Source organism: Pocillopora verrucosa, chromosome 6 (genome assembly GCF_036669915.1).
Source record: "Pocillopora verrucosa isolate sample1 chromosome 6, ASM3666991v2, whole genome shotgun sequence".
Lineage (NCBI taxonomy): Eukaryota > Metazoa > Cnidaria > Anthozoa > Scleractinia > Pocilloporidae > Pocillopora > Pocillopora verrucosa.
This window is the reverse complement of record NC_089317.1, coordinates 1,735,848-1,763,084: the sequence shown is the minus strand read 5'-3', so window position 1 is coordinate 1,763,084 and position 27,237 is coordinate 1,735,848. Positions and strand designations below refer to the sequence as shown.

General features: G+C 38.5%; 4 protein-coding genes across 8 annotated transcripts; 1 reads left to right on the top strand and 3 right to left on the bottom strand.

Annotated features, from left to right (window-relative positions):
• Nucleotides 1-1,293: 1,293 nt before the first annotated feature.
• On the bottom strand, nucleotides 1,294-3,145 carry LOC131783468 (large ribosomal subunit protein bL17). The gene is made up of 3 exons (XM_059100227.2): nucleotides 2,963-3,145; nucleotides 2,065-2,118; nucleotides 1,294-1,650 (listed from the first exon to the last, which is right to left on the bottom strand). Exons 1-3 carry the CDS (start codon nucleotides 3,128-3,130, stop codon nucleotides 1,402-1,404), a joined length of 471 nt encoding a protein of 156 aa, XP_058956210.2. The 5' UTR covers nucleotides 3,131-3,145; the 3' UTR covers nucleotides 1,294-1,401.
• Nucleotides 3,146-3,226: 81 nt separating this feature from the next.
• Nucleotides 3,227-5,704, top strand: LOC131783463 (uncharacterized). Its single transcript, XM_059100223.2, has 3 exons — nucleotides 3,227-3,484; nucleotides 4,120-4,332; nucleotides 5,019-5,704. The coding sequence occupies exons 1-3, from the start codon at nucleotides 3,242-3,244 to the stop codon at nucleotides 5,328-5,330; spliced, it is 768 nt and encodes a 255-aa protein (XP_058956206.2). The 5' UTR covers nucleotides 3,227-3,241; the 3' UTR covers nucleotides 5,331-5,704.
• A 971-nt stretch (nucleotides 5,705-6,675) lies between these two features.
• Nucleotides 6,676-19,726, bottom strand: LOC131783461 (metabotropic glutamate receptor 3). Of its 5 annotated transcripts, none has more exons than XM_066168526.1 (5): nucleotides 17,884-18,201; nucleotides 17,602-17,721; nucleotides 12,596-14,424; nucleotides 10,364-11,284; nucleotides 6,676-8,556 (listed from the first exon to the last, which is right to left on the bottom strand). In XM_066168526.1, the coding sequence occupies exons 3-5, from the start codon at nucleotides 14,277-14,279 to the stop codon at nucleotides 8,438-8,440; spliced, it is 2,724 nt and encodes a 907-aa protein (XP_066024623.1). In that variant the 5' UTR covers nucleotides 14,280-14,424; nucleotides 17,602-17,721; nucleotides 17,884-18,201; the 3' UTR covers nucleotides 6,676-8,437. The 5 variants fall into 5 exon arrangements, with proteins under 5 accessions (XP_066024623.1, XP_066024624.1, XP_058956204.2 ...); XM_066168527.1 differs by having other exon boundaries at nucleotides 17,935-18,201; XM_059100221.2 differs by lacking the exons at nucleotides 17,602-17,721; nucleotides 17,884-18,201 and adding an exon at nucleotides 19,494-19,726.
• A 2,798-nt stretch (nucleotides 19,727-22,524) lies between these two features.
• On the bottom strand, nucleotides 22,525-26,952 carry LOC131783467 (thialysine N-epsilon-acetyltransferase-like). Its single transcript, XM_059100226.2, has 5 exons — nucleotides 26,617-26,952; nucleotides 26,444-26,498; nucleotides 25,016-25,213; nucleotides 24,238-24,278; nucleotides 22,525-24,090 (listed from the first exon to the last, which is right to left on the bottom strand). The coding sequence occupies exons 1-5, from the start codon at nucleotides 26,680-26,682 to the stop codon at nucleotides 23,923-23,925; spliced, it is 528 nt and encodes a 175-aa protein (XP_058956209.2). The 5' UTR covers nucleotides 26,683-26,952; the 3' UTR covers nucleotides 22,525-23,922.
• Between the last annotated feature and the right edge of the window lie 285 nt (nucleotides 26,953-27,237).

The following is a 27,237-nucleotide window of genomic DNA, read 5'->3' as shown; positions in this document are numbered from 1 at the left end:
GTGAAGTACACAAGTTCGGATCGTATAAGTTTGAAAGGGTTTTCATACGCTAAATTGCATGTGTGTAGTAATAGCCGCAAGCACTTTTACAACAACGAACTATTGCGGTAAAACGAACAATAGAAAACCCTTTTGGCGAAAAACAAAAAAAAAAAATGGGAAAGAAAAGAATAACAAAACAAAACAAAGCAGTGATAGTTCCAAATTTAAATAGAGCAAAGAAAAAGACTCATGAAATGATTTATTTCTTCAGTTGTGTAGCTGCGCGTCGATAATTAAAGTAGTAATGTAATTTTTTTTAAATGAACGAAAAGTTCTGCTATTTCAGTTAAAAAACTAACATGTAGGTTACTCCCGAATTTTTAGGTTGACTTGTGACAAATTTAGAGGGCGCTTGGGCTTTAGAAAGTCTAAATTTGAAAGGTAAGAGCATCGGATATCAATTCACAATCATTTGAAGCCACTCCGCACTCGTTTTTGAAAATAAGGACCTGGTAATGATCTGTGATATAGGTTCTTTGCGCGGATGCATCAAATTGAAACACCTCGAGATTTTCAGTTTTAAAATCGATGTTTATGGTGTTAAATGTTTTACCAGCTGCATCACGACAGCTGGTTCCCTCGGTGCTGTTTTCAAACCTATTTAACTCAGATATCGGGTATTCTATTTCGCAGTATTTTTGGGACGATGTTATTCGTTTTCTACCCTAACATCAGTATGCATATTCTCCACACTGTTCTCTATACATTTTCTAAGGTGCTGACGAGGAGAATTTATCCAACAATCAAGAGCTTCTTAAGTTGGTGATCATTTCCTTTATTCTCATGACCATGATGTGGGATTCACATTCATTGATATTGTAGGGAGAGATTAGATGCTGGTCACTCTTTGGGGTCATAAGGTTAAGATACATCATTTGCAAAACATTATCTTGATTTCTTTTAGCCATAATAAACCAAAACTTTTGAATACAGTGAACAAAACAAAAACAAAAAAAGGAAAAACAAGCTGTCCAGAAGACAGTTTATCAAGACAAATCTCAACTGATGTTATTCATTTGCAGAATAAAATAGACTAGTATTTGAGAGGCTTTGTCAGATTCGGTTTTTTAATATTTCAAGCTTTTCAACTGAAAAAATGAAAGAGCATACTATGCACAGTATTCATCAAAGCAGCGTGACTGAAAAAATAATGTAATGAGGACTAACTCCCATTAAGTAGCTCCCCCCCCCCATGATAACCTCTGCACTTCAGTTACTCTCCCCCCCCCCCCAATTCTGAAAACCCTGTAAATTGATACCCCATGAGCCCTTCCCCCCCCTCCTTAGGGAAGTGCTTATTATAGCATTAACAGTAGATCCATGGAAATTAATCAAAACCAACAGGTCCCTGTTGTTAATTTACACAAGGGTTCCTTGAGAGGGGATCCCCTTGGGGGTCAACTCTGTCAGTTTTTTCAGTTGTAACTTTCTCAGTTCTTCCTCTGATGGTAACAAAGGAGGCAGATCATTTCCAACAAATTCCACAATGCCCATCTTGGCCATATCTCTCTTTCGTGGTGGTATTTTGTATACTCGCGTGTAACCATTCACTTGATTTTCGTATCGCGGCAAGAGATGCCCAAACACCTTTGGTATCAAATTTTTCTTCTGTTAAAAAAAAAAGGGAAAACAGCATTAAAGACCATCACAGTGTTCGATACAATTCATCCATCCATACGATTCATCCAATGAATTAAAAACTAAATGAATAAAGGGTGTAAATTTCTAAAGCACCTGTAGTGTTATCAACTGAGTTGAAAACATAAATTGACCACTGTTAAGAGTTTTAAGGCTGACATTTCGAGTGTTAGCCCTTTGTCAGAGCGATTGACATAGAATTAAAAACCACTTTGTAAAGCACTGTAAACAGACACCATATCAATGAACAGAGAAGCTTGCAATGGTTTTTAGTTGCCAGTTTGTTTCCAGCATTTCTAGACCATTTCAAGTTTTTTTTCTGCAACACTGTAACCTGTTAAAGGTCCAACAGCCCTATGTTAAGTGTAAATTAGAGACACATACTGTAATCCAACTGTTAATTGTTTCTTCATCTCCCACTTTAGCAAGATCAATCATCTGAAATTAAAATTGAATACAAGTTACTCACATACCCCATTTACTATGAGCAAAAACAAAAAATGAGACTACTTGGGTCCAGAGGTGCATTTGGCTGCATGCACCATAGACTACAAGCAGTCTCTCCTTTCCTGTGAAGTTTGTCGCATAAATCATATAAATCAGCCAAAAAAAATTGATGCCAAGAGTTCCACAAGGTGTGCTATAGTGAATTTTAATGGGGCTAATTTTTTTGTGACTTTATGGGAAAGACTACTGAAGAAAGATGTACTGTTAGTAGTCTAGATTCACCAAGTCCAACTTGAACTTCAAAACGTATGCCTGCTTGGTTGCAGTTTTTCCTCTTGGTTTTCTAGCTGCCCTCTGCAATATTTTGATCCTGAGATGTTAAATGACCTCCTTAGTTAACCCTTCATTCCCAAGATCTCATTAATAATTTTCCTTACTGTCTATACAATTTTTATTATGGTAATTTGGATAATTTCCCAATTGATATTTTTCTTTATTCTCATTGCTTCTCTGAGAGATATTGTATTGAAATTGTAAGGAGAAATTCTCTCTTGGTCACTCATGGGAGTCAAAGGGTTAAGAGACCTCCACATGCTCTTGCATACTCTAAACATACCGTGAAAGACATGGGTGTCTGCCAAAGATATACACTTTGAGAAATACTTTGTTTGAATGATCAGAGACAGAAATAATTGCAAGATTAGCGAGCTTTCATAGACCCCATGGAGGAAAAACACACACACATCACAGTAAAATGGGAGAATTGAGGAGAACCTGGAGATTGACAAGGTTTCATTTCCCTGGTATTCACATTATGTACCGCGTGGATACCTACTCTTTCAGCAACTCGTGATAGATCATGGCATTTGTTTAGCGTTGTCTCTATCCTTTCATATTGCACAAGTGCAGTGATGAGTTTTTTATAAATGTGCTTTCTCTTTTCCTTATTCTTCGGCTTAAATTTCAGCAGATTCTCCAATGGCCGTGCCCTAATGGCCGCCATCTTGAAAACTCGAAAACTCAGCCAGCGCATTCTATTTTCAATAAATCCGCTGGGCATACAAAACGTGGTCATGAAATTGCTGTGCAGCCAGGCGATTTCCACACGATAAAGATGGCTTCCATGTTACTGAGAGTAGCTGGTGAAGGAACATTCCTTAGATCTCTGGTTCCATGCGTGAATTTAATACCAGTGCGTTTTAGGGTGCGAAGAAAAATGCCATCAAAGATAAGAAACAACCCTTTTGTTCAAAGACGCACGGATTTCATTAAAAAACTTGTGTTAGCTCTGGTACAACACGAACGGATTCAAACTACAGATTGGAAGGCTCAGCAGTTGAAGAAATATGCCGAACTGGTGAGGGTAAATGTAGTGCGTTTAATTAGGTGCGATTTTAACCATTTCTTAGGATTGGTTAAGTTTGACTTTTCGAGGCTACCGCATTTCCCACCCCACTCTTCTCCCCCACCTCAGTTTCCATTTTCTCCCCACCCCTGTTGTATAACCCTAGCCTGCAATGATTGAACCCAGGTTCAGTTCATAGGTTCTCCAGGGGTCAATGAATCAACCAATTGGATCATCATGTCTTCCACAGCAGCACTTTGTACAAGACCAACATTTAAATTCTCCTCAGTGAGAGTGAGTGAGATTAAAGGGAATGATCACCAACCTAAGAGGCTTTGATTGATAAAAAAATTCTCCCTATCAGTACCAGAGAAAATGTATGGAGGAGAGTGTGGATGTTGATGTCAGGATGTGAGGGGGTGAAAGCCTTAAAGAAAAGCTTATCAAACTATTCTGTCACTATAGGACTTGAGTGTGGTTCCACATTAAGTAAAATAGAATTAATTTTTCATGTTGTTTCTTTTAGATCTTTATAATGTGACAGAATACCTCTGAACATCAGTATACCAGTGCTAAATCAATAGTTTTATTATTACTTATTATTTATTATTATTGAGTTGTTGTTTTTTTTGGTATGTTGTTTTTAGCTTGTCATGTTGTCACTGAGACGTCGTCCACCACCTGATCTGGACATGATTGAGGATGGGTTTGTTCTTACTGAGGAAGAATCTGAGCAAAGGAGGCTTACAAGGCACATTATCAATAGAAGAAGCAAAAAAGTGATTCTACCTGTACCAGAGCTAACTGAAGAAGAGTATGTTCAAAGATGTAAAGAAGAGGCTTCAAATATGTTGCTTGGGGTGAGAAAGAAAATATTCAATCTGTTTGTTTATTTTGTAAAGCAGTACAGATATTTCAGTGCTAAAATCCTGGAGTTTTGTTTCTTCTTCCTTCTTCTGATGTCCAACTGTTTTAGTCCTAGAGTGACCAACAAAAGAATTATTTATTCTTGTGACTTGTCTGCTTGATATTGTATCAATTTTGTAGGAGAGACTCTTGTCATGGCATTCATGAGAATAAAAGGGTTAACAGGTTTAAGCTTGAAATGAAGATTTAATGGCCAAGCAGATAGTGCACTGGACTCTGGTTCTTGCGCTCAAAATTTGAGTACTGGCTGTGTCAATGTGTTGTGTTTCCAGGAAAGACTATGATTTCACTGATAGATGGCTCATGGTTGTTTCTATCCCAGTGTGAAACTTTGCATTCTTTAACCCTTTCACTCCTAAGATCTCATTAGTAATTCTCCTTACTGTCTACCTTGCAATTTTTATGATGTAAGCTATGAGAATTTGATATTGGATCAACTAATAATCCCTTAATTGATATTTTTCTTTATTCTCATCACTTGTCTGCTTGATATTGTATTGTTATTGTAAGGAGAAATTCTGCTTTGGTCACTCATGGGAGTGAAAGGCTCTAAGTACCCAGAAGCTTCAATTAGTGGTCTCTTAACTTGTTCTTATCATGATTGTATTTTTTTTAACAGAACGAAGAGGCACTAGAAAAACTCTACACAACACTGAAGGAACGTTATCAAGAAAGATATGGCAATTTTGTGACAATTCAAACAATTCCCAACCCTCCCCACTCCCCTTACCCAAACATGGCATATGTTGAGTTAGTGGGGAACTCCCTACCCCCACTCCCCAGGTTGCCTGTGGTCAAGGGAGGGAATTGGGTTGTTTACAACAGAGATGATTATGAAGATGATAACAAGACTGTGGTGAAGAATTTCTTCAAGTGGATGGAACGAAGGAAAGTAATAAAAGAAAATGTAAAATCAAGGAAAAGACAATAAACAGGTGTAAATATAATAAAAACATAAATATTTTGACATATTGTATGTGAGTGGCTTTAAAACATCCAAAATAAAACACATCTGGATGGAAGTAGATCATGTGCCCTTGATTGTGAAAAAGCTGATAATAGAGTGTTACCCTCAACATTGGTAATGTGGCACAATAAAATGATAGTCAGTTGACACTTTGATAATTTTCTTTGAGTTTCCTTGTTGCAATTCATGTAATTCTGCTGAAGTTAGCCAGCTGTAATGAAAAAGCGGTATGTTACAGTATTGGTCATTGATAAAAAGATGTCAAAAATATTTCTACTGTGGGTCTGAATTATTTTCTAGTTATCACAAATAAAGTGTTCGGACTTGCCTTGTGCATAGCAGGGAAATGAGATTGCAATTTTTGCTTTCACCTCACACTTTCTCGACACATCATCATGTATACAGCCATGCAGGTCCCCTCCAATGACATTAGGGTCCTTAAGCAGTCAGGACGGCAACGCCAAGGAAGACTTTGATTAAAAAATAAATTTCTACTTTTAATTAGAAGTTCAAAATAGCTGCATGTGTTCACCATCTCATGCGGCGCCACACCTCAACTTCAGTGTAACATATAAAAGAAGCGTTGAGTTCCAAATGGAAATTAAAGTAATTTGCCGTCGCGGTTTCGGTTCGCAGACGACGCAAATTGTGGTGATTCACGTTGTTGTTTTGCGTAGGATGACTAAGAAATGTACAAAGTTTTAAAACGCAGGTGCTGAGCTATTGTTCTGCCAATTAGATCTTTTGTTTTTCCGTGTCTTCGTTGCCGTTGCCGTTGTCGTCGTGGTTTGCTTAAGGTCCCCAATTTTGGAGCTAACACCCTCCCTTTTGCAAAAAGAGATATTGAAGTTAATGCAACTGCATCATACATTTGAATTGGCCAAATATTCAGCATGGTGATATTTTCACGATCATTTCATGTGGCTCTCATTTGGCTTATTAGATTTTGGAGAAAGGGTGTAATTGTGGTGCAGGTTTGGTAAGGGTCATTTCAAATTAATGTGTTTTTTTCTCAAATGAGTTGATATTATACATAGGCTACTGTAAACAGTTTCTAAAGCTAACATGCAAACATTAGCCCCTTGTCAGGGAGATGATGAAGGGCTAACACTCAAAATGACAGCCTTAGAAACTCATTAGGGAGGCCAATTTCCATTAGCAACTCAGTCTATAAAACCAAATTATCTTGTTATTTGTTTGGCGGCCAGATTTAAAGATGGCAGCTCATGATAACCTGCTCACTTGGCCAGGAGTAAGAATACTTGTGATGAGATACCACAAATCACTGATCATAAAAAGTTTCATGTTATTTTATTTCAAGTGACTGGGAAATAAGAATCAGATTTTGTAATTTTGAATGCAGCGATGCATGCGTATGTACATAGCGTTGCCTAGCGTTGAATTCACAAAATTCTGAGACTGGAAACATATGGTGAATTTAACATGGGCAAGAATGATTCGTTCCTTTTAAAAGAAAGTGTTTCAGAAATGTCACACGAAAATACGACAAATTTAAGACGTGGAGTTTTATCCTGTCAACCAGCTGAACAAACCCGCAATTAATTTGAATTGTTGATTTCAACATTAGAGTGCTTTTTAATCGAGCGATGTCGAACAAAAACTAAAGTGATTACAAAAGCTAATCAGAACAAGGCAAATTAACGCAAGGAGCCAAAGAAAAGGCAAAGTAAAAACAAGTCAACTGCATAAAGCGCGGGAAAACGCGCGTGACCGTGGTGCGATTGGTTTTAGGTTTTGAATCTGATTGGTTGAGAGAGTGGCACGAGTTTTCTGGACCAATCACAGAGCGTAGTAAAGCAAAACCAATGCAATTCCGGCTCACTTTCGACACAATTAAAAATTGCCCACTTTAACAAGAACTATTTTGCCTTTTCTTATTTCAGAATACTTCTTAAAGTACTACAACAATTTTTTAAAAAAAAAATATTTCTAAATTTAAGAAATCTCTTTTTTTGTATTACAAACTACGTCAGCTAACCCAGGCAATGTAACTTGTTTTCCAAAAAGCTATATACAACGCGATTGCTTCAACCTCACCTAAAAACTTTACACGAACATAGCGCTTATCTTATACAACGTACGGAATAAGTTAAATTGCTTTAATACAATTACGTATACTCGTTAATAACTTAATAAAATATTAAATTTATCTTTGAGATAACAATAAAACTTCAGATATCTTAGCCTGCGAGTAGCTCCTCATTTTAAGCGTAGTAAGGCACGCTTTTCTCCGCTCACGGGAAGATTGAGAAGAGTCGGGGAGAGGTTTGCGAGGAGTCTGGCACTTATGCTCCAGGCTTCATACTTTCCGGCGGGCGAAGAAATGCATGTACCGAAGCACGAGTAACGAGGACTTTCTCGTAGGCTAATGATATCTATAAACTCTCTTAGAAAACAATTTCATTCGATTTTGTACATTACTAAACTAAGATTTTTCTCAATTATTTTAAATTTTGTTGTTAATTTTAAATAAAATTAATCAAAAAGTTACTTTTTCAAAGGAAAAGAATCCACCTGTCCGTGATTGGCTGAAAAAAAGTTGACGCCCTTTTACAACCAAATGAAGTGGTAATAAAGATCAACCATGATTGGTCGCGCAGATTTTCGCGCGCTTTCTTGCGCTTGCCGTCCTTGATGTTATGTTGTCGGCAAAATTCTTGATTGGCTTATAAAAATAATTTATTCTAAGTTTTCTATCTACTTTTATAATTATAACTATTCTTAAAGCAAATGGGAATGAAAAAAAAAATTGTCTTGGACTTCGCTTTCGTTTCCTCTGACAACAAGAAGAAAGTGATCAATTTTTGAAGTTTGCCGTTCGCGCAAACGTGGACTTAACTTTCCTTCAAGTTGAGCCAGGGCTTTCCAAAAATCTTGTGGAAAGATTTCTTGACTTCACGACGGAAACTAAGAAGTTATAGCTTCTATTTGCGTATTTGAGTTGCGTTTAGAGTGAAAGATTCACTGTCGATTTACAGTTTCCCCACTTAACTTACCCAAGAAACTGTGGGACTTTAGACTGATACGGAGACGGAGCCCGCGATATTTCCTCACAACGCGGCCTCGCCTTGCGCAAACTCATTTGGTATAGTAAGATTATCGATTCCTAACTCAGTTACAGCACTCTTGACGCTTGGGTCGGTGACTTGGTTGTCGGACTGTAAGCGACCTGATATCAAAAGAATAAAAAACAGTAAGTTTGATAGGTTCACGTTAAAGGTGGTTAATTTGAATAAAGAGAGATTTTGTTCGTTTCTCGCGGGCGTGAGAGTTACACGAGGACTCGAACCGGATACTCTGAAATATCACAACTAGATGACCTATCAACTAAGTCGCACAGAACTCTTTAGTGAGAGCGTTTTTCCACTGAGAGTCGTACAACCAAACCACAGTAATCAAAACAGCCAATCAGAGGAAAAAATATATCACGATCAGCCAATGAGAACTCACGATAAAACACGGAAACTACTTGAGGCGCGGGAAATCGCAAGTGACCAAGCTGTGATTGCTTGAGGGAACGGCGGGAGTTTTCTGGACGAACCACATAGCGAATCGCATAGTGATTAGTTGTTAGTACCACATAAACCGCGAATTCAAGAAAGAAACAGTACTAGAAGGTTAAAGGTTAAAGCCACAAGACAACTGCAACAGCAACAAGCAAAGAAAATTATGTAATCACATTTATTTCATTTAAACGTCAATTACACATAGTTTTGTCACAGTAAATGGTCTGATCTCGAGGGTAATATAGTGTAGCCTGATCGTCCGGGTGAGTGTAGTCCTGAAAAGAACTGTTGTCGGTCATAGTGATTGACGTTTCAACAACTTGAGCGGAAGTCATCATTTAAATCAAGAAGATGATGATGACTTCCGGTCAGGTTTTCAAAATGTCAATCACTTTTACCGACATCAGTCCATCTCAGGACTACACTCAGGTCTCTGCGGGATTTGAACACATGACCTCGGCAATGCCAGTGCAGTGCTCTACCAACTGAGTTAACAAGCCAATTGGGAGCCGGTCACTATTTTGGTTCTAAATAAACTCGTAAAGTGATGAATAAAAAAACGTATATGATTTTCATACATTCACAGTCATTCAATATGATTAAGCTTTACTAGGAGTGGGTTAGTACGACATAAAGAATGCATTATTGTTAGTTTAGTAGGCTCAGTTTGAAATAAGAATTCAATTATTTGTGCGAAAATTTCAACGCCACAGCGGAAAAGTCTAAATGTAATTTCAAAGCTAGAGAAATTTAAGGAAACTGGCAAATGATGCTTAGAGCAGAGGAAAGAACGAAGAATGAACCCAGTTGTGCAAGAATTGTTGCTTAAACAGTTTTAGCCAACAGACCGGGCGTCACTTTTTCGCGATTATCGGACGAGTAAACGCAAATAGAGCGTGAAGAAGTCGCGCGGAATAGTCACGCGCTTCATTTTCCCGCGCTATTCCTCGTGCAGCCCTCGCGCTCGTCTTGCGTGTACCTACAGTCTCCTGAAAAAAAGCTACAAGACAATCGAACAAAGACAACAACAACAACAAAAATAATATAAAAACTAGCCTGTTTAGATAAAAAAACAAAGTGCGTTGGTAAACGGCACGATCCTCGCAGAGGAGTGGAGAAGCGCGGGAGGTTTTTATTTCGCGACCCGACCCAGACCTCTCTCGAGGGGTCTGGGTTTGACCTCTGTCCATGTCAACCTCTCTCGTTTTATCTCTCAGGCGCTACAGTAAGTATCGCTCCGTTTAACTGACCAAATACCTGGAATAGAGTATATTATAAAACAGAAAACAAAAACAGCGAAAGACGCTTGTTCTGCAGGCTGTTGCAGCTTTAGTGAGCTAGTGAAAAGTGCCAAACTTTTTAGTGATGTGTGATCTGGGACATTAGTATCACACCATAAGCATTGATTCAAACGAAGCAGTTACAGACTCGAATGATACCTCATAAAAATAAATTGAACCAGAGGCCTACCTTGTGTATTGGGGACATTTTCAGCGTCGTGTGCGCGCCAACTATTTAAGGACCTACTTCGAAGGTTCCTCGTAGGCCTAAATACGAGGATGTAGACCTTGGGTCCAAAAATACACAGTAACAGAGTTGTGGCGTTCAAAGTCGTATTAATTGCAAGTGTTATGGTAGCGTAGTCTTTGTTCACGCCTATTTGTACGGGAAGAAACGCCACCCAAATGATGCAAGTTGTGTACATGGCAAATCCGATGTATCTGGCTTCGTTGAAGTTCGCTGGCGTTTTACGCGTTCTAAAGGCGTAGAATGTACAAAGAATGATAATCAAGACGTTGTACGTCAGTGCGAAAACCAAATCGTAATCTTCAATGTTGCATATCAGTAAAACGTCTTTATTTGTTGGGTAGGCAAGGATTGTTTCTGGAGGCCATTTTACTAGACCAATGACTGAGAACACAATGTCGATACTGACAAAAACTGTCAGTATTGCAATCTGTGACGCTGGATTGATGAAGAGAGGAGGTTTCGTGGATCGATTGCTCCTCTCGAAAATTCTTGCGATTCGATTGGTTCGGATGAGAATGGAAGCATAACATACACAAAACGAGAATCCCAGGCCAAACCGCTGGATGGCGCAAATGGAGGGCGAAGGCTCGGCCAACATGAAAAACGAAAATGTATAACAAGACAACAAGCCGAAGAGTAGTGTGCATGACAGTTCCCTTCCGGAGGCTTTCACCAGAGGGGTGTCGTTGTTGATGAGGAATAGGGTCCCAACAAATATTGTGCACATGATGCCGATGCCAGAAAATAACATGACCATAACTATCCAGCTTCCGGCAATGTTACGTCGAGGCAGTGGTTCACAGCCGTTCCTCTTGGCATTAGGCCGTTGTCCTTTTTGGCACAGTTTACAACTTGTCTCATCTGCGGATTGAAAGCAACGTATGCCTGAGTAATAGGACCATGATTAACAAGATCGGGTCAGATTCAAATATCTCCCCTCTCATAATATAGCCTCGTCTCTCTATTTTCGTCGTAAAAATATCGATGTTTTAAAACGTGAATATGGACTGAGCGAGCGACAGAGATCTCGGGCTTTTCTCGGTAACCAGGCTAAAAACAAATTTCCTGTATTTGAATATTCAACCCGATCACTGCGATAAAATCTCGGTCTCCGATCTGAAATAACCTATTTGGAATTTCCCCGCTCACCAAGCAAACCCAGTCCAAGGGCCATTTTGGTGAGGACCTTACTTTGCAGGTAGGCAAAATGGAAAGACAAGTTGAGATAGAATACCATCAAGGAAACAAGAAAAAGTATAAAATCAAGTAAACAACGGTTTCCTGAATCATTTGTTTCAAATCCTAATAATTTCATGTGAGGGCGTTTTATAGCGATACGACCCTCATTCTCCAGAGCCTTGTTTTAACAATGTTCGGTTAAATCACCAAATGGTAAAGCTCATTTATTTTGAGCTTATAGATATGTCTCATGCCCTACAAATACAGCCACATTGAGCTTACAAATGTATTGTAAGCTCAAATAACGATTTTAATTCAAAAATAAAGCATAATGTAAAAGACACCTAAACTGACGGAAAGACAGACAGACAGACGAACGATTAAAAGACAGGCTGTCAGACAAATGACAAAAAAACAAACATGCATAAAAACAGACATACAATCAGGCCGACAGACAGATCATCAGACAGATAGACAGTTGGGCAGACACACAGTCAGACACACAGTCAGACCATCATACAGGTTGGCAATAAAACTAGCACACAGGTAGATTGTCAGACAGATCATAAGACACACAGAGAGACCATCAGACAGACACACAGTCAGACACAGACCTAAAGACTATCAGAAAGACCATCAGACGGACAGACACACAGACTATCAGACAGACATACAGACAGACCTAAAGACCATCGGACACACACACATCAGACCGACAGACACACAGACTATCATACAGACATACAGACAGACCTAGACCATCAGACACACGGACCATCAGACGGACAGACACAGACGATCAGACAGATAGACAGACCTAAAGACCATCAGATACACGGACCATCACACGGACAAACACACAGACTATCAGACAGACATACAGACAGACCTGAAGACCATCAGACCGACAGACCTAAAAACCATCAGACAGGCAAACAGACATACAAATAGACAAAAATATAAACAAACACAGACCAATCACGTGGTGATTACCTTCTACATAATAATCCTCCGCACAGCGTTCGCAGTTCCAGCAACAAGATCCCTCCTTGTCAAAAATTTTTCGATACCCAGCCTCGCACGGTGAACTGCAATCTGACAAAGGAATCGTACCATTTTTGCCTCCTTGAAAAAGCCTCGTTGCGTTGTACAGCTTCCCATTCCAGGACGCAACTTTTCTGTATCGACTGCGTTCCAGGCGATAAATGTCGTATCGCCCGGGACCATTGCCGTTCTTATCAAAACTTACGGCGCCTGTCACTCCAGTAAAAGTCAAGTTAAAAAGCTCATCGCGCAGGTTTTTGCGTTCGAATTCTTTTAACATTCTTTGGCAAAGACCGTTCTGTGCTTCACACATGCGTTTGTACATCTTGTCCAAACCATATGCAAAAGCGTACACGGCGTCAATGAGAAAAGGCACTTTATCATCGATACGCACATCGCTTGCTGCCAGGGAATAGTTTTTAGAACAGGAACTTTCATTGTTTTGTAGTCTGCAGCCAAACTTCATCTCCCAAAACTCATCAAACCAGGGATTCACCTTGGTCCTGTTTGTGCCTGGTTTAAGAGAAGTAAAGTACTTTTTGAACTTTGGATCATGGGCTTCCGTCAGACTAATAGTTATGGCGCCTTCTGCATATTTTTCTAGGCCTTTGATGGTCTTCTTTCTTGTTCCCCAGTAGTCGCTTGCCACCCATATGAAGTGCTGGGCCCTGTTCTGCCTCTTCACCTCTCTGAGAAGCCTTCTTGCGTCTGTATCGGTACAAAACAAAATCACTCCACGGACTTGCTCATGTCTTCCAAAATCTGTTATGATGTCTTTTATTTGCATCTCGTTGTTGGAGCCTTCGATCTTATACGAACCCGCGATGCAAATATTTGCGGCTTTTGCTCCGTTCGAAAACTCTCGGATTCCTCGTTCACCATAAATCCCCTCGGAGTGGACTGTGAATACGGAAGTCCACTTCAATCCCCGGACAACATCGACCATTGCCCGGGCTTGGTAATTATCAGGGGGAACAGTTCGCATGAAAAAGTCGTATTTTGTTTTGTCACTGAGGTCAGGCGTGGTTGATGCGTAGCTTATCTGAGGCAGTTTGAAAAGCCGCAAAAGGTTCGCAACTTGAATAGAAACGGAGCTTGATGCCGCACCGACAACCCCAGCTAATATTTTGTTTTTCTTTGACGCCGGCGAAGCACGCGTATTCCCTGCTTCACAAATGGTCTTAGATTGCGACTCCATGACAAACTCGAGCGATTCTTCTAGCGCCTTTGTGTACCAATCGCAAGTGTCATAGGCAGACATACTGAGAGTTATGTTTGGAAGAAGATTGGGGTTTCGATTGATTTGATCTACAGCAAAGATCATAGCTTCCAAACGGTGAAATCCCCGTTCTATGTTGAGAGTGCCACATTTAGGAGGACCATTTTTGCTGACGTTTCTTGCATGGATTGGGAAAAGACCTCCAATGACTATATCTGGTTCGATTTCTGGCGGTGGAAATGTAGCCCTAACGCGATGCGTTCGCTCACTTGATCCATCGTGATGAGTCAGGTTGTTAGAAGGAGCAGCCACGCTTGATAACGACAGAAGAAACAAAGTAATGTTAACGAGCCATGTAAAGATGTTTTTGTTGACACATCGACGAGAAGGAAACCCGTTGAAGTTTGGAAGCATAGCAGTATGTAACACGACTAAATTCGAGCAAAGAGGTCTTGTTTCTGTTTAGTTCATATTTTTGTTGCTGCTCGTCCAAACTGGTCGGCGTTTCATTGAAACGCAAATCAGCTCTGTTTTATTTGGACGCTGAAGACAAAATCACCTAAAAAGAGAAGAAAACAAACATCATTAGACAGCTAGATCTTCACAATTACGCTGTCTCTGGAAGGTGTCGAAAAGTACGTGAGTATTAAAATAACAAAATAACTTGCTTAAGTTAATCAAGGTCGAAGTTATTTCTGAGACAATGGACGGGAAAAGATTTTACTTTAAAGAATCCGAAATGTGGTTGAAATGTGGTTGGGGCGACTATATAATGTTAAGTAATAGCAAGCCAAAACAAGCTTTAAGAGATTTCAAATGCCGGAAACTTGGGCATGAAAATTTAGGTCCTAAAATCGATTTGATGTCTTAAATTCTATTCTAGCTACTAACCCAGGCTGCTGACCCTTCTGTGATCAGTAGATCAATTAAAACCATCACTGGCGTTAAGTAGGTAAAAAAGGTTAACTTACATCGATCAGCAGCAAGTATGAGAGCTTTAAATGCTGATTACCATTCAGCTAAAGACTTAAGCCACACGGCATAAATCAAAACATGCCAAATAATTAAAGCAGGAGTACCTTGCGAAAGCGCTAAATTTCACTACTGTCGACTGGGATGTTATCGATAACCGATCGTCTGTATTTGGGATTGCTCCTCAGCCTTGACCTTATTTCGTGCGCTGAAAATTCAAAAGCTTATCCGCCTCTTTGAAGTTTAAGGTCACAGAGATTTAGTTTTTGTCTGCCAAATGTAATGCCTGACATTTAATTTGAGAGCAATGAATTCTCCTTTCGAGCTGTTTGGGTTATCACTGAAAGTTTTCAACGCGCTAAGACGAAAAATGCAATCAAGAGAGCTATAATAATCTTACCACCTTCAATCTTTAACTGGGGGTTTTACCTGAAGTACACATCATGAATTGTAAATAAGGTCTTTCCGAAGAGAGCTTGTTTGTCCAATGTAACCTCAAGTTAAATTCTGTCAACACAACATCATCTGTAACGCTTTCGTTTGTAAATAATGTTCAAGATTGCAATATCCAGGGAACACGAGAAAGTTGCCGGTCTAAAAAGGCATTTGATAGCTCTTTGAGAGAGGTGATTTGTAGAGAAATCAGCGCATTCCTCGTCTTTTGCATTGATGCAAAGTAAACTTGTTTACGACGCATGGAAATTTTGGGTTACATCTGATAGCGACCAAAGTTCAGAATAAAAGATTTCAAAACAAAAAGATCACTGAGACAGAAAGAAAACAATAACCTTACTAATTTCCGCCGAGATTGTACGGAATCTTAATGAGTAACTAACTTGTTTACCCAGTAGATTAATTTTTGCGAGTTTAGCTGCTGTTGTAATGATTGATCGCTTTTCTACGATGTTTACATGGCTTCTACGAGCGCAGAGAATGTGAAACTTCTCAATGGCAGTGTAATGTAACAGCAAACAAGACGATGGATTTCAGTTATGACATTAATTTTCGAAATTCGATAGGAACAGTTTCAACTGAGCTCGCTCTGAAACCAATTAACAATTTCAAAGATAACTTTATCGTTTTTTACCGCAGCATAGATTTTTTTTTAATCCAAACCAAAATCAATGAGCACGCGATTAAATGAAAATTGCATCGTAGTAAAAAATCGTTTTGAAAATGACGCAAAATTAGCAAAGAACTTAACTGAAAAGTTTGTGAGTAAAAGTTTTCAAGGGCAAAAAGGTTTACTTCATAGATCTTGAAAGCAACCCCTCGTATTTCTCGTGTCGAACATGTCGCGGCTAATATAGGTGACTACAGTACGTAGCTGTTACGGCCTTTCATATTTTAATTTATTGATGAAAATTAATCACAACTCGGACAAAAAGCGGAATAATTTTGCATTGCATCTAAGATTTCAGGTGTTCAAGTTCCGCTTTCGTCTATGAATTTACCAAAGAAATACTATAACCGAGAATTGCACTCGAATTAAAACATCGTGTGATTTCAACACTTGAAATCGAAATTTCATGATAAGTTGAAGAAACGAAATTTGGCTTCAGATAACTACTTGTTTATTTGATTTGTTCTTGTCCCAAATCCTGTTTACCGATAAACTCAGCAGGGATGATATATAATAAACATTTTAGTAGGTTGTAAACACAGACATCAATATTCCAAGCGTATTAAGACTTTGCCAGATCTGGAGATTAGAAAATCCATTTAGCTACTAAAAAACAACCTAAAATAATTTGCATATGCCGGAAAGTGACACTTTTCCGAGAATCATTTAAATTTAACGAGTCGATAGGAGTTATTTTGAGGAAGATCGGACACAAATTTGGCTTGTTTTTTGTGGCAACGAAGTTATTTCAATATGATAGGGCAATAAAAGGGAACAAAGCTAGTTGAGATAATTCTTTTCTTTCGTCCCAATTTTGTTATTTTCGTAACGTGACTTCACCGGAGTATAACACTTGAAGATTTCAGTTGAAAGTCAACTGAAAAAACACCGAACATTCGCACATGCCCTAGAAAACAACTCTTTCAATATTGAAATTTGGTCTGAGAGAACTTACTTAGTTTCAGATCCCGAAATCCACGAAAGTTTTCCACTGAAGAAACTAAACTTTGGTAAACAGCAAACTCTTCTACGTGCTAGTAAAACTTTGCGGTTCGGCGCTACACCTGCGGTCGCCGATATTGGACTTGTTGGTTGAGATATCGAGACCCGCAGGTCAGGCACGGGAAGCATAACTTTACATACACATCATTTCCACACGTGATTTTAGGACGTTAGAAGTGTGACCTCGCTATACTTTCGGTATCCGTTTTCTTATGCTGAACGGCAAGACATTTGAGTAAAGTGGCTCTTTGTCGCCTTACAGTTAAATCTGATCTCATCACTTTACAGAACGGAAAAATTCTTAGTTGCTGATATTGTAAAATCGATTGCCTTTTTAGCTAGCGAACAATTTTCAAACAAGCGTATCAGCCATTTTAATAGGTAAGAAAAATTCTGTCAAACCGGCCCTGCGTCATGTTAAATGCTTTCAGTCACCCGATCAGATTCTCGTATCTGTCTTAAACCCAAGTTGACCGAGATGGAAAACAAGGCTTGCGTGATTCTTAGAAAAGAAAACCTCTTCAACGCTCTAAGAAGCCCACAAAAACCAGAAGAAACCAAATTTACAAAATCATTTCTCTGTCGACGACGCGGAAAAAGTTACGTTGAAATTGACATGAAACAACCATAAAAACTTGCCTTGACAGCTTAATTTTGCAATGTCAGATTTCGCCCACTTCTTGTCACGTTTTCTCTGTCTTCACTACAGGATGACCAGGAGCAAAATGAAACATTTCAGCGGAGCCAAGGTGTTTGAAGCTGCGAAAAGGAAATTTGTTAAAAACACGTGCAGAAATTAACATCAAATTGTTATTGCATTTTCGAACGATTCAGCACTTGGACCCGGAAATAGAAAACTTTTGATTTTAGACGTGTCTATGCACAGTTAAACAACAGAAAACGTAATTGAATTAAGCTCACCGGCAGAAGTTACGGTTATTGCATTTCACTACGAGTATGACAGAAATGTACCTTCACAGGCACTTGTGCGGAGCCCAGAGATAAAATCTAATCCCCAGATATTGGCTTAACTTCAGAGACAGTAACTTCAGCTTGCTACGTATTCCGCTTATTAAGATTGCATACAGGTATATGTACCACTCGTGTTACAGATTTGCCCTTGTTGACCCAGAGCTGTTGACTGATCTTTTTGACACGAGCGAAATAGAGCTGTTTTCTTTTTTCTTAGAAATGTAGATATCTGTAGGTAAACAACTAAGCGTGTTTCTTTAAGATCGCTTTTAAGGAGTTCGTGCAACCGCCTTCATTGTCTCGAGGTTAAGACCGGAAAAAGACGAGATAAAGGTTCGAGAAAATACTTTTCCAAATTTGAACAAACTTCCTCAATTTCTCGCAATATTTTGGGAAACTTCAAAATGAAATTCGGCTTTCGAAAGCTTGCTCGAAAGTGCCCTACTTTACAAACCAGCTTTCTTCAGCACGTAGGAACTTAAATCCAAATTTTCTTTCTAAAGGTAATTTCAGCACACTACAAAATAGTAACTTACAACGTAGAAATAAGCTTAGATTTCCCAAAATTTACGAAGATGAACAGAAAACAGAGAAAACGAAGAAAAAAAAAACAAACAAACATTGGTAAATAATATAACTTGATTCATTCCTTCGTTGGATGGAAAGAGCTCAGTGATATGTCTTCGTATTATATAGTTTTTACGCTTGTAAATTTTCCTAGAATTTTATTCGTGCAAAAGGAACCTCCTGAAGCAAAATATGAGATAAAAACGTTTGTTAGACATTTCATTTTGTGTTAAGAGCTGTTCAGCTAAGCACGTGCTGTTTTCTCCATTGCTGGGAATTCCAGGGTTCTGATTGGTTTAAAAGCACGTTGATTTTTTTTTTTTCAACTCTATCAATTTTCAATTTCCTTTAGAACAAAATAATTTGGTAAATTAGCTAATGCCAGTTCACAATATATTTTTGTTGGATTCAAGCCATATTTATGAGCCACACAATAATCGACGTTAAATTAATCTGTGCTGCCTTCTCTCTGAGTCAATGCTTTCGACAAAACGAAATGATTTTGCGAAAAATGACCACACAAAGCTTTACCAAATCATATTTGCCAAAATTTCAAGAAATTTGGTACAGTTCCAATATTTTTCAGAGAAAAACACGGAAGTATCTTTTAAATCTTTAAGGTCGGATCTGTTTCTGCTTTCATTTATTAAACCCAGTTTTGCATATGTCATATTTAAATTTACAAATTTGTGTTTTGGCTTGATTGATTTGGTGTGAAATTTAATTTGGCCTCAGCATCTTTTTTCTTTTCTTTTCATTTTCAACCAGATCATTTTGTCTCCATCAATACGAGGCACAGACCAACAAATTTTCTGTGGGAAAAGTAAATAAAAAAATCCCATTTCTGTCCCTCCTGGGTGTGCTTCACAAACTCAGGATCATTTTGAATGAAGATTCGTTGATCCAATTTTTAAACCACACATCAAAAAGGTATAAGAGTTTATCGACGAAGTTAACCACAATGAAAACGAATCATACAATTGATAACCTACCAAAAAATATACTGGAATTCTTTCCTTTAGTCTTCACTAGCCCAGAGGGCAAACAATTCGCCATTTGCGTTTCGTGGGAGAATCTCCTTCTGGCCATTCATCAAAGGCGGTGACATTGGCTTCTCGAGCACACTGTTTACAGATTAGATGCGCTTCCCACAACTTTCATTAAAAACCTCTATTTACGACGTCGCATATAAAAGGTTTGTTTTAGTTGTCAGCTTAAGGGCGCAAAAAACCGCCCTTTAAGATGAGAGGAACTAATTTTTATGGTCGACAGTACGACTGACGTGAGCAAGATGTAAACAACTTTCTGATGATGCCGGGCAATTCACAACGCGTTTGACTGACTTTTTGCTTTAAAATGAAACTGCGAGAATCGCGATTCGATTTTAACTGACAATAAAAGAGAGGTACTCCGCCTTTAATGGCATTTTAAAGATTCAATAAGAGCGATCAACTTTTTGTACCAACTTCAAAAAAAGTCGCGGGCGGTGTTTCATTAGTTTTGTGCTCAAAAGCTTTCTTTCCAAATCACCCCTCCAAAAATATCCCGTAGTAGCTTTCAAATTAACCAGCTACCATTTCGCGTTGTTTGGACTCCTTATACTCAATACTATTTAAAGAAAATTGAACAATTTCGGTAACCTCCGTCATGTATTGACAATTCGCAATTAGGAAGTAATTCGTCGCATGCAAACAAACCTCGAAGGTTGCCGCCTCGAAAATCAATCGCAAGTTCAAGTAAAGCGTTTTGCTCAGGAACTAAGAGCAAGCTATTAATTCTGAAAAATTTCTTAAAACCACGCAATAGAAGAGTTTTAGCTTGGAGATTCAGTGTTAAATAAAACAAGAAACTTCCTCGTTAATGAAGAAAGAGAAAGGTTTCCTATTGACATATTCAAATGGTATTGATTAATACCGAATGAAGACTGGAAACTTGACAGCTGGTTCAATTTCGTGATTTCCATTTCAAAGCAAAACGCTGAGAACAAACAAAAATGAAAATAAAATGCACCATAAATTATATTTGTATATAAGGGAAGAAAAGAGTGGTCCATGATTAGAAGATAATATTATTTTGATCAGTTGTTCATACAGAACTTGTTGAACCATTGGACTGGACCAACGAGATAAAACGAGGTTCTACATAAAATTATTCTCGTTGCTCTCATAACGTAGCCATAGGAGGAAAGTGTGTTAATCACTAATTCATGAGTGAAATTGGTGCATAAATTACATCAGTATATTAAAGAAGGCCGGGGTTTTTTCAAAACCAAAACCGTCGAAATTAGAAATATACCTCCCAGCTCCTCTGTGCCTCACAGTGTTAAAATGGCGTCGCCTTATTCGATAACACCTTCCCTCATTTAAGTTTAGTCTCTACAGTAAGATAAAAATTCTCTCTACCTTCTAAAAATGCACGGGTTAAAATTGCTCGTAAAATTGTGTATGACAAATCGTCCTGTCAATAATATAATTTGAACTGACAATTAAAACCAGCCGCAGGTTTGGTTACAGCAACGGGATAATTTACGTGTTTTAAAGCTGAAGTTTCGAGTGTTTGCCTTAAGCATCACATGACTGACCGAGTTTCATCATATAGAAATGGTTGATAATCTTACAGACCGGTATACAGTCAAGTCGCCCGAGAGTCATCTCGCCCGAAGTCATGTCGCCCGAAACCTGAGTCATCTTGCCCGAAATTTTAGTTATGTCGCCCGAAAAAAAAAATCAAGTCGCCCGAAGAAACAAATACTACAAAGATCAGAATTTCAGACTGTTAATAGGCAATAACGTCGAGAAATTTTTATCACTAAAGCGCTCTTTGTTTCCGACAACACCATGAAGATTCTTAGAGCGTTGTTCATTCCTAACAACAAAGGGAAACGTTGTTCGTTTCCAACAACAAAATGCAGCGTTGTTCGCTTGGTATGTAATCGTTTCTTACTCACGGACGTTTCGTAAGCTTGAGAAACTCTTTCTTGGTTTCTAACGATACCATGAAGACTTTGACTACACAGAAATGGATCATATGTTCGGAATTGAAATATGTTTGAGTAATGATGCTAAAAGCGTGGTTCGTTTCTGACAACAAAGGGAAGCGTTCTCCGTTTCAAACAAAAACATGAAGCGTTGTTCGTTTGGTATGTACTCATTTCTTACTCATGGACATTTCGTAGGCTTGAGAAACTTTTTCTTGGTTTCTAACAAAGCCATGAAGACTTTGACTACACAGAAATCGATCATATGGTCAAAAAGGCCATATGATCGACCGTAATCGTCGCACTGTAGGGCTTGGTGACGTGGTCTAACTTCATCATCACACTCAATGCAAGGATGAATGCTCATTTTGATCAGTTTGTATTCGTATTGTAGCTAGCTTTACCCTATTCATATATACTTTGATCGAATCAAAATATAAATGCGACCGCCAGAGGAAACAGAGCACAACTACATAATTTTTGCCTATTCTGATCCTAAGGGAAATGATGCTATCAGACTACTTCTGTGAAAAAAGTCACAAGCATAAACAATAGACTGTTATCTTAAAAATATCACACTTACCTTACGCAAGGCAACAAGTTAATTTTACTTGTATGTTACTCGTTTTACCTTTTACCGACTTGTCGAACGCGACAATCGAAATTCGTTTACCAGGTGTTTTCATCTGTTATTGTCAAGAAAGCCACAAATAGACACAACCAAACCTTATTTGTATGTTTCACTGCATCCATGCATTTGTTGTTATAGAAACGAAAAACGTTTTTAGAGTTGTCACTCAAACATATTTCAATTCTGACCATACAATCGATTTCTGTGTGGTCAAAGTCTTCATAGCATTTTAAAAAACAAGAAAGAGTTTCCCAAGCTTACGAAATGTCCGTGAGTAAGAAACGAGTACGTACCAAACGAACAACCCTTTAAGAATCTTCATGTTGTTGTCGGAAACAAAGAGCGCTTTAGTGATAAAAAAATTGTCAACGTTATTGCTTATTAACAGTCTGAAATTCTGATCTTCTCAATATTTGTTTTTTCGGGCGACATAACTAAATTTCGGGCAACATGACTCAGGGTTCGGGCGACATAACTTCGGGCGAGATGACTCTCGGGCGACTTGACCGGTTACCTACAGACCCTGCTCTGTTTGGTAAGTAGCTATTTACCAGAGTAACCTGCTTTGGATCTCATAAGTAAGGAAAGTAAAAACCAAATGAAAAAGTAAGATTTTAAGCTGTTACCTAACAGCATAATTTCTTACAGTTAGTATATTTAAATATAGTTTTTTATATAATTACTAAAATATCATAATTATACAGACCCAGATAGCGGCATAAAATCATACAGTATGTAGACCAACATATTTAAATATTATGTTATTACATAATTATAGCGGAGCTCGCAGAGCGTAGCCCCATAATTATACAAAATAGTGATAACCCATCAAGCCGAAAAAATTTGGATGTACGACCATACGACCGTACAAGGCGCTACTTTTAGCATGCGTGGTCAACAGTACCGCGCGCACACCAACGCCATGGCTTTTTCCAGTAGTCCAGTGGTCAGTGCACTGGGTTCCGAGTCGGACGACCCGGGTTCTACTCCTGGCCGGGGCAAGGCGTTGTGCCCTTGAAACGTGCGGGAAAACCAAAATGCGAGCTCCGCTTTTAGGCTTGGCTAAATTTATATATCATTCCCAAAAAATATGAGGAATGGGGATAGAAAGCCACAGGAAGGGATTCTTAGGAGGACTGGGAAGGATATAGTATCTCCTCTCCCAAGGCCCCCTCATTTTACACTTCCTTGCTCAACTGATGACAAGATTCTGAGCAACTGCCCACCTACCCCTCCCCTAACCCAAAGACAGTCAACTGATAACAACTTTAGGGTTAATGTTTGGTTAAGGGAGGAGTAGGTACTCAGTTGCTCAGATACTGTCATTGATCCAAATTTGTTAACCCTTTACATGCTGTCATCATGCATATTCTCTATACCTTTCTTTATACACTTCCTAAGGAACTAACATGGAGAATTTGTTTACTGATCAAAAGAGTCTTGTTGGGCATCATTTCCTTCATTCTCATGACCTTAATGTTTGATTCAGGATGATATTGTTGGGAGAAATTAGGTGCTGGTCACTCTTGGGGTTTGAAGGGTTAATTGTGTTAGTGTAGCAGGTAGTCTTTGTGTCATCAAATCTTCAATGGTTCAGGAGAGAACAGCTTTTTGTATGTAGTTGATTTGTCATTTGGTATTCACTCATGATAATTCAGAATATACCACCAGAGAATTTTACAAGCCTACTGGTATAGTTGTACTACAAAAGTTCCTTGCTGGCAAATTCCAGCAAACCCTGTCCCATTAGGCAATACCGACGCCATTCATCTAAGCACACTGCTCCAAGCTTGTCCCTACTGGTATAGTTGTACTACAAAAGTTCCTTGCTGGCAAATTCCAGCAAACCCTGTCCCATTAGGCAATACTGACGCCATTCATCTAAGCACACTGCTCCAAGCTTGTCATAGAAATCTCTTGCAATTTTGTTCCAGTAAAGAACACCCCAGTCCACTCTGGCACAACCCTTCTCAACAGCAATCTGAAATAAGGAAAAATGATCGGTGGTCTTTATTTTTAACCCACTACACAGGTATCTCTTCTATCACCAAGATATAAAGCTTAGCAACATGCCTCTCTACATTTTACCAAAACAAGAAATATATTAAAAAAAAAAAATTTAACTTACTTGAGCCACTTGTCTCAACAACTCTTTTCCAATTCCTTTTCCTGTCAAAAAAATTAAACTGAACATGTCTTTAGGTGCTAATTATCAGGCAACAAATACTCTATGCGTACCCCTATAAGTGGTCCAAGCCCAGACTTGTATTTGTCATGGCAAAAAAATAAAATTTGAAAATTAAAATTTCAGTGAGTCACTTATCTGGCAACCTGTGTTTGCCAATTTTGTGTTAACCCTTTGACTCCCAAGATCTGATTGTAAATTCTCCCCCCCTAGCTGCTTCACAAATTCTTGTAAATTAGTTATGAGAATTTCATGTTAGATCAAGATAAAAACTTCTATCTGATAAGTTTGAATATTCTCATTAGCTGTCTGCTTGATAATGGTGGGATATCAAAGGGAGAAGATTCATGTTGATCACTTCTGGGAGTTAAAGGGTTAAGCTACTTAATCAAATAGTAAGGGTGTTTATGGTCTTTTCCACATTGAAGGAAGATAAACATTTCATGGCTGGAATACCACCTAATCTTTCTTTGTCTTCTCTCCCAGTGTATTTAATTTTAAAAATTGTCTACACCTTCACCTTGATGTAATTCAATTTAAAATAAGAAATTGATGGCCAGTAAGTACAGCTATGTGACCCATCAGGCAAAAATTTGAACAAAGCGCTCGTTCAAGAAGATTTACAACCCCAAAAATGGTGAACAAAGAGACCCTAAGCATTATGCTAGGAATACAAAAAATTATGCAAGTAACAGGGAATCAACTTGATCAAAGAGTTCACCTCTAAAAGCTGAGTCGACATAAAGGTCTTGCAAATAGAGAGATCGGCCATCCCAAGTGGAATAAATGTTGAAAAATAATGCATAACCAACGGCCTTTTTCCTTGGTAAGCTGCAGTTCTTTTCTTCACTGGGGTTCACCTCTTCTGCTATCAGACAGCTGAACCATGGTGTTTCTCCAAAACCATCCCTTCGTATTTCTGCAAGATAGACAAAATGTTCAAAAATTCTTTGTTTCTATAACTAAGTTAGTGCAATCTGTGAAGTAATGACATATCTGTTGCCTCAATGTGTGAACTGAATAATTTAATACAAATTATTTGGTAATCTATTAGTCTTGAAAAACTCAAAAAAAATAATCAGGAGAGAGTGTAATCATTTCTGGCCTTGATACCTTAATTCGCTCCTTCGTGATTCTTGATTTCCTCAGATACATAATAAATCTCATTTGACCAGACTGTAAATTTTTAGAAGGTCTCTTCATAACCCTTTACACCTAACATCAGTGTCTATTTTCTCCCCACTATTTGCTATACATTTCCTCAGGTGTTGATAAGATGAATTTGTTTAGAAATGAAGATCCTCTTTGTTTGGTGATCATTTTTGTTTTTCTTGTTACATCAATGTTTTATTCAGGGCTAATATTGTGAGGAGAAATTTCATGCTGGTCAGTTTTAGAGGTGAAAGGGTTTAAAGTCCTGTAAAGCTTATTTTTCATCAGATTATCATTTCTTAATAATTTCTGAGGGGGGTCAGAAGAGGAGTCATAGGGGATCAGTTGGTGGGGAAGGGTGGGTAATTTTTTCTTTGTTTTTGCTGCTTTTTTAACCCCTCAATCACAGAGAAATCAAAGACTAGCATCTAATTTCTCCTCACAGTATCACCCCTGAATCAAACACTAAGGTCACGAGAATTAAGGAAATGATCACATACTAAACAAGCTCTTGATTGTTAAACAAATTCTCTTTCTCAACGCCTTAGGAAATGAAGATGGAATATGCATACTGATCACGTTTGAGTGTGGAGAGTTCAGAGATTCCAACCCTCCCGATTTGATCGGGAGTCTCCCGATTTGATGTCTTGCCTCCCGCTCTCCCGATTTTTACCAAATTCTCCCGATTTATCATAAAATTCTGAAAACTAGGGGAAAATTGCTAATCTTTAGAATTTTTGGCGATCTGTCACTGTGAAACACTCATATTATACTTACTTTCTTCGCGAAGAGCATTATGGTATGTTATAACTCAGGCCGGAATGATGTCAAAATTCAGAAAATGGCACTTGAGAGAACCTAAATTTGCAAAATTTCCCGGGGGCATGCCCCCTGACCCCCCTAGAAGCTCGCGCCTTTGGCACTAATAATTACTCCCTATTTTCCATCACATGGGGTTGGAATCTCTGAGAGTTTCTGTGCACGTTGTGGATCTTACCTTCCTCAGTAAGTTTAACTCTTGATTCTGGTTGCTTCTCAAATACAGCTAAGTCCTATGTAAGAAGAAGAATTTAACGTACTCGTTCAAAAGCAAAATTATATTTATGTGTCCTGAAGAATCTCAGAATCTTAGCAACCTCAGCGCATCAAATTAACGATTTCTTTTTTTACCGTTTTCATTCGCAAAATTTCTGGAACATCCTCTGTTGTCGCCATACGCACTTGCCATGTTGCCATTCTCGAACAGTCACAAATCACACCAAGAATGCTGAAAATACCAACTGTACAAACTGAAAAACCTTATTGATCGTATGCAAAATGCTTCTGTCTGTGCCTCTTCACTCGTAATTGCCGGTGAATATGTAACTCGTTCCCAGGTCTTTCTCATGCAAAGATGGCCCTTCACAACATTCCCCTTAACTTTTTATGCGAAGAATGATTGGGCGGGCTTTTTTTCTCAAGAAGCGTGTTTAAGATGATAAGGTCTTTTCGTGTCCTCGTGGACTACTTTTTTTCAATTGAACATGACTTGTACTTGAAGAGCTGAACTAAATGGGATTCACGCACCTTTTTTTATCTGGGTGATGAATTTCCAGCCATTGGACTTCATATGGATAAATAAAAGCCATGAAACAATTTATGGTCTTTGAAAAAATGAGATAAGACAGTACGTTATCTTTTGTCATTTAAGACTAATACTTAATGCAACATGGCAAGTGCGTATGGCAACAACAGAGGATGTTCCAGAAAAATAAAAACAAATTGATTCGTGAATTTTCTAAAATTTTTTTA

Coding starts and splice junctions, on each gene's coding strand:
- LOC131783468 (XM_059100227.2), bottom strand. CDS start 3,130: ATGGCGGCCATTAGGGCACGGCCATTGGAGAATCTGCTGAAATTTAAG. Junction 2,119..2,962: donor TATCACGAGTTGCTGAAAGA/GTAGGTATCCAC, acceptor TTTTAATTTCAG/ATGATTGATCTTGCTAAAGT. Junction 1,651..2,064: donor CAATTAACAGTTGGATTACA/GTATGTGTCTCT, acceptor TTTTTTTAACAG/AAGAAAAATTTGATACCAAA.
- LOC131783463 (XM_059100223.2), top strand. CDS start 3,242: ATGGCTTCCATGTTACTGAGAGTAGCTGGTGAAGGAACATTCCTTAGA. Junction 3,485..4,119: donor TGAAGAAATATGCCGAACTG/GTGAGGGTAAAT, acceptor TGTTGTTTTTAG/CTTGTCATGTTGTCACTGAG. Junction 4,333..5,018: donor CTTCAAATATGTTGCTTGGG/GTGAGAAAGAAA, acceptor TTTTTTTAACAG/AACGAAGAGGCACTAGAAAA.
- LOC131783461 (XM_059100221.2), bottom strand. CDS start 14,279: ATGCTTCCAAACTTCAACGGGTTTCCTTCTCGTCGATGTGTCAACAAA. Junction 11,285..12,595: donor GGAGGATTATTATGTAGAAG/GTAATCACCACG, acceptor TTCAATCCGCAG/ATGAGACAAGTTGTAAACTG. Junction 8,557..10,363: donor AAATGTCCCCAATACACAAG/GTAGGCCTCTGG, acceptor TTTTGATATCAG/GTCGCTTACAGTCCGACAAC.
- LOC131783467 (XM_059100226.2), bottom strand. CDS start 26,682: ATGGCAACATGGCAAGTGCGTATGGCGACAACAGAGGATGTTCCAGAA. Junction 24,279..25,015: donor TGTCGACTCAGCTTTTAGAG/GTGAACTCTTTG, acceptor TTTTTTTGACAG/GAAAAGGAATTGGAAAAGAG. Junction 24,091..24,237: donor TGTTGAGACAAGTGGCTCAA/GTAAGTTAAATT, acceptor TCCTTATTTCAG/ATTGCTGTTGAGAAGGGTTG.